General features: G+C 40.3%; 1 protein-coding gene across 1 annotated transcript; it reads left to right on the top strand.

Annotated features, from left to right (window-relative positions):
• Positions 1-246: 246 nt before the first annotated feature.
• Positions 247-1,566, top strand: LOC125229073 (achaete-scute complex protein T3-like). Its single transcript, XM_048133848.1, has 2 exons — positions 247-1,049; positions 1,315-1,566. Exon 1 carries the CDS (start codon positions 329-331, stop codon positions 1,040-1,042), a length of 714 nt encoding a protein of 237 aa, XP_047989805.1. The 5' UTR covers positions 247-328; the 3' UTR covers positions 1,043-1,049; positions 1,315-1,566.
• The last annotated feature ends 893 nt before the right edge of the window (positions 1,567-2,459 follow it).

Raw genomic sequence — 2,459 nt, 5'->3', positions numbered from 1 at the left:
GTCAACACAGAAAAAACTGGGCACGCGTTGGTCGCTCTCGAGCACGGAGCGGCCGCGGCCGCCGCACTACCCCAGGTACGCACCCGCACGTACTGCAGGGAAGGGATGATCGAAAATAATAGGGGAAGAGAATTTTAAAATTTATATTTTTTGCAGCCGGCGCAGGTGATATAACGCGTGCTCGTGCGCCGGCGGCTCACTTAAACGCGAAGCTCCGCTCCCGTCGCTCGCGCTCCACGCTCCCACGCAACTTTATCGCTCAGTGCTCTCCAGCCCGTCGCGCGGACTGACCGCGCGCCCTACTCCCGCGACCGACCGCGTGAATACGATGCTACAAGAAATACAACTCGTCCAGGGACAAACGAACTACGTCGTAGTGTCATCCGGCTACCCGTCAGGCACTATATCGAAAAACACGATGGAAAAAAGGAATATTCCAATTGCGCCCGCTCCTGAAAAAAATTACGTGACGCACGACACACCACCAAATTTGCAGTATAGGAAAAAAGTTCACTTCAGGACGAACCCGTACACCGGGCCGCAGGCCGCGTCGATAGCTCGCCGCAACGCTCGCGAGCGCAATCGTGTAAAACAAGTGAATGATGGATTTAACGCACTTCGCCGTCACCTGCCCGCTTCCGTGGTGGCTGCGCTGTCCGGCGGCGCGAGGCGCGGCTCGGGGAAGAAACTAAGCAAAGTTGACACTTTAAGAATGGTTGTCGAATACATAAGATATCTTCAACAGCTACTGGACGAGAGTGACGCAGCTTTAGGAATTACCCGTGATCAAGAAAATAGAGAAAATATTCCGAACAGCAATACGCAGCCGATGACTTCGTTGGAGTTGGACGATGGTTTCTTCTACGGCAGCAGCTCGCCTTGCTCGGAGAAGCCGGACTCACCTGCGCCCTCAGAATGCTCCTCGGGTGTCTCCTCGGCATATTCTGCGGTGGACAGATACGAAGTGACCACTCAACAGCAACTAGGACCTATGGATGAAGACGAATTACTGGACGTCATTTCGTGGTGGCAGCAGAAATAGCAAATAGGTAATTTCAGCTGCTATATTTTCTTATATTCATTTATACTTTTTTACATAATTAGAAGTTTTTTCAACATAGTAAACAATACTCGAACGTAAATAATATTTATAAAGCCTATAGAAATTGTAATTTTATGATAATATTTTTTACTTAATTAAAATTGAGCCATTTTTATCTGATTTTAATAATCAGTTGTTTATTTATTTATTTAACACTAGACTCATTGGAATATGAATATGTAATAAACTTTTGTTTTTTCTTTTGTTCACAGAATCGATCGTGAGAAAAGGACGAATCCCTCCGATAAATAATATGCATTCCTGATAGTTTGCATTTATGTTAAACAAAAGACTTTTTGGATCTCTAGTCAAAGACAAGTGCCTTAATTAATTAAGCCTTATCAATTAGTTAATAATATAACTATAAGATAATGTTGTACCTAATGGTATGATTAAGCTCGTTTCCTAATGAAAGCGGGGCTTTGTAATGAATGCTCACCAATAGCGATGAAATTGTAAATACCTATTAGAATAAGATTAGAAATAAATTATTTATTTAAAACTGTTAACGTTCTTATTTTTCTTCCGTTTTCTGATATTTCTATAATAAATGGAAGTTCCACAAGTAAAGGTTATCATTGTCGCTTTTTTATATCGACAAAATAAACTTGTATCTTTATACGAATATCCTGTTAGAGCGTCCTTTGATTATGTGGTACCTTTTATTGAGAACATTACAAAAACCCACATACCTAATTATTTATGGTCTCATTATTTACTAGGTATGCTTCGAAACTCTGAGATGATAAAATTTGGAGTTCATCTTACGGCACAATTCGAATTTCCGATTCCGATTCGAATCCGGCAAACCTTCAGTCACAGACGGTCATAGCAGGATCGATTGGAGCTTTATAGGTACGTTTAATATTTGTTTTAGCAAAAATGACTGAATGAATTCAAACAAAACCTTAATTTTGACACTAACATAAATCTAAGCCATATCATAATATATCTAGAGCTAATATTATACGTAAGTATCTGAAAGTGCAAATCATGCCAATGGTCATCAAAATAGGTAAGGTGATGTCAAATGTAAATAACAGCATTCTTGGATTTCAAGGACGACTGTGTAGCGGCACAAGAACGTTTTAATTCTTAACTACTTTTCATACGTAAGGTGCATTAGGGTAATTCCGAAAGTCGCATAAAAATCACCATTATGTCCATCATATCAAGATTCCCCTTTCAGAATTACCTAATGCACCTTAATTATAATTACATGAGTCGTAAAAACACAACGAACTTGGTGCTAGGAAAACTGTATTCGTAACATGATAAATTATATTCCCCCGTTATCCATATCCAGTTTTCGTGAGATCTTGAAAACGCAATGATTAATTTACGATGGGAAAACATT

Source organism: Leguminivora glycinivorella, chromosome 8 (genome assembly GCF_023078275.1).
Source record: "Leguminivora glycinivorella isolate SPB_JAAS2020 chromosome 8, LegGlyc_1.1, whole genome shotgun sequence".
Taxonomy (NCBI): Eukaryota; Metazoa; Arthropoda; class Insecta; order Lepidoptera; family Tortricidae; genus Leguminivora; species Leguminivora glycinivorella.
The sequence above is the reverse complement of the archived record's forward strand: the minus strand, read 5'-3'. Positions and strand labels throughout refer to the sequence as shown.

What these genes read in the sequence shown, in the direction of transcription:
- LOC125229073 (XM_048133848.1), top strand. Translation starts at nt 329, where the DNA reads ATGCTACAAGAAATACAACTCGTCCAGGGACAAACGAACTACGTCGTA.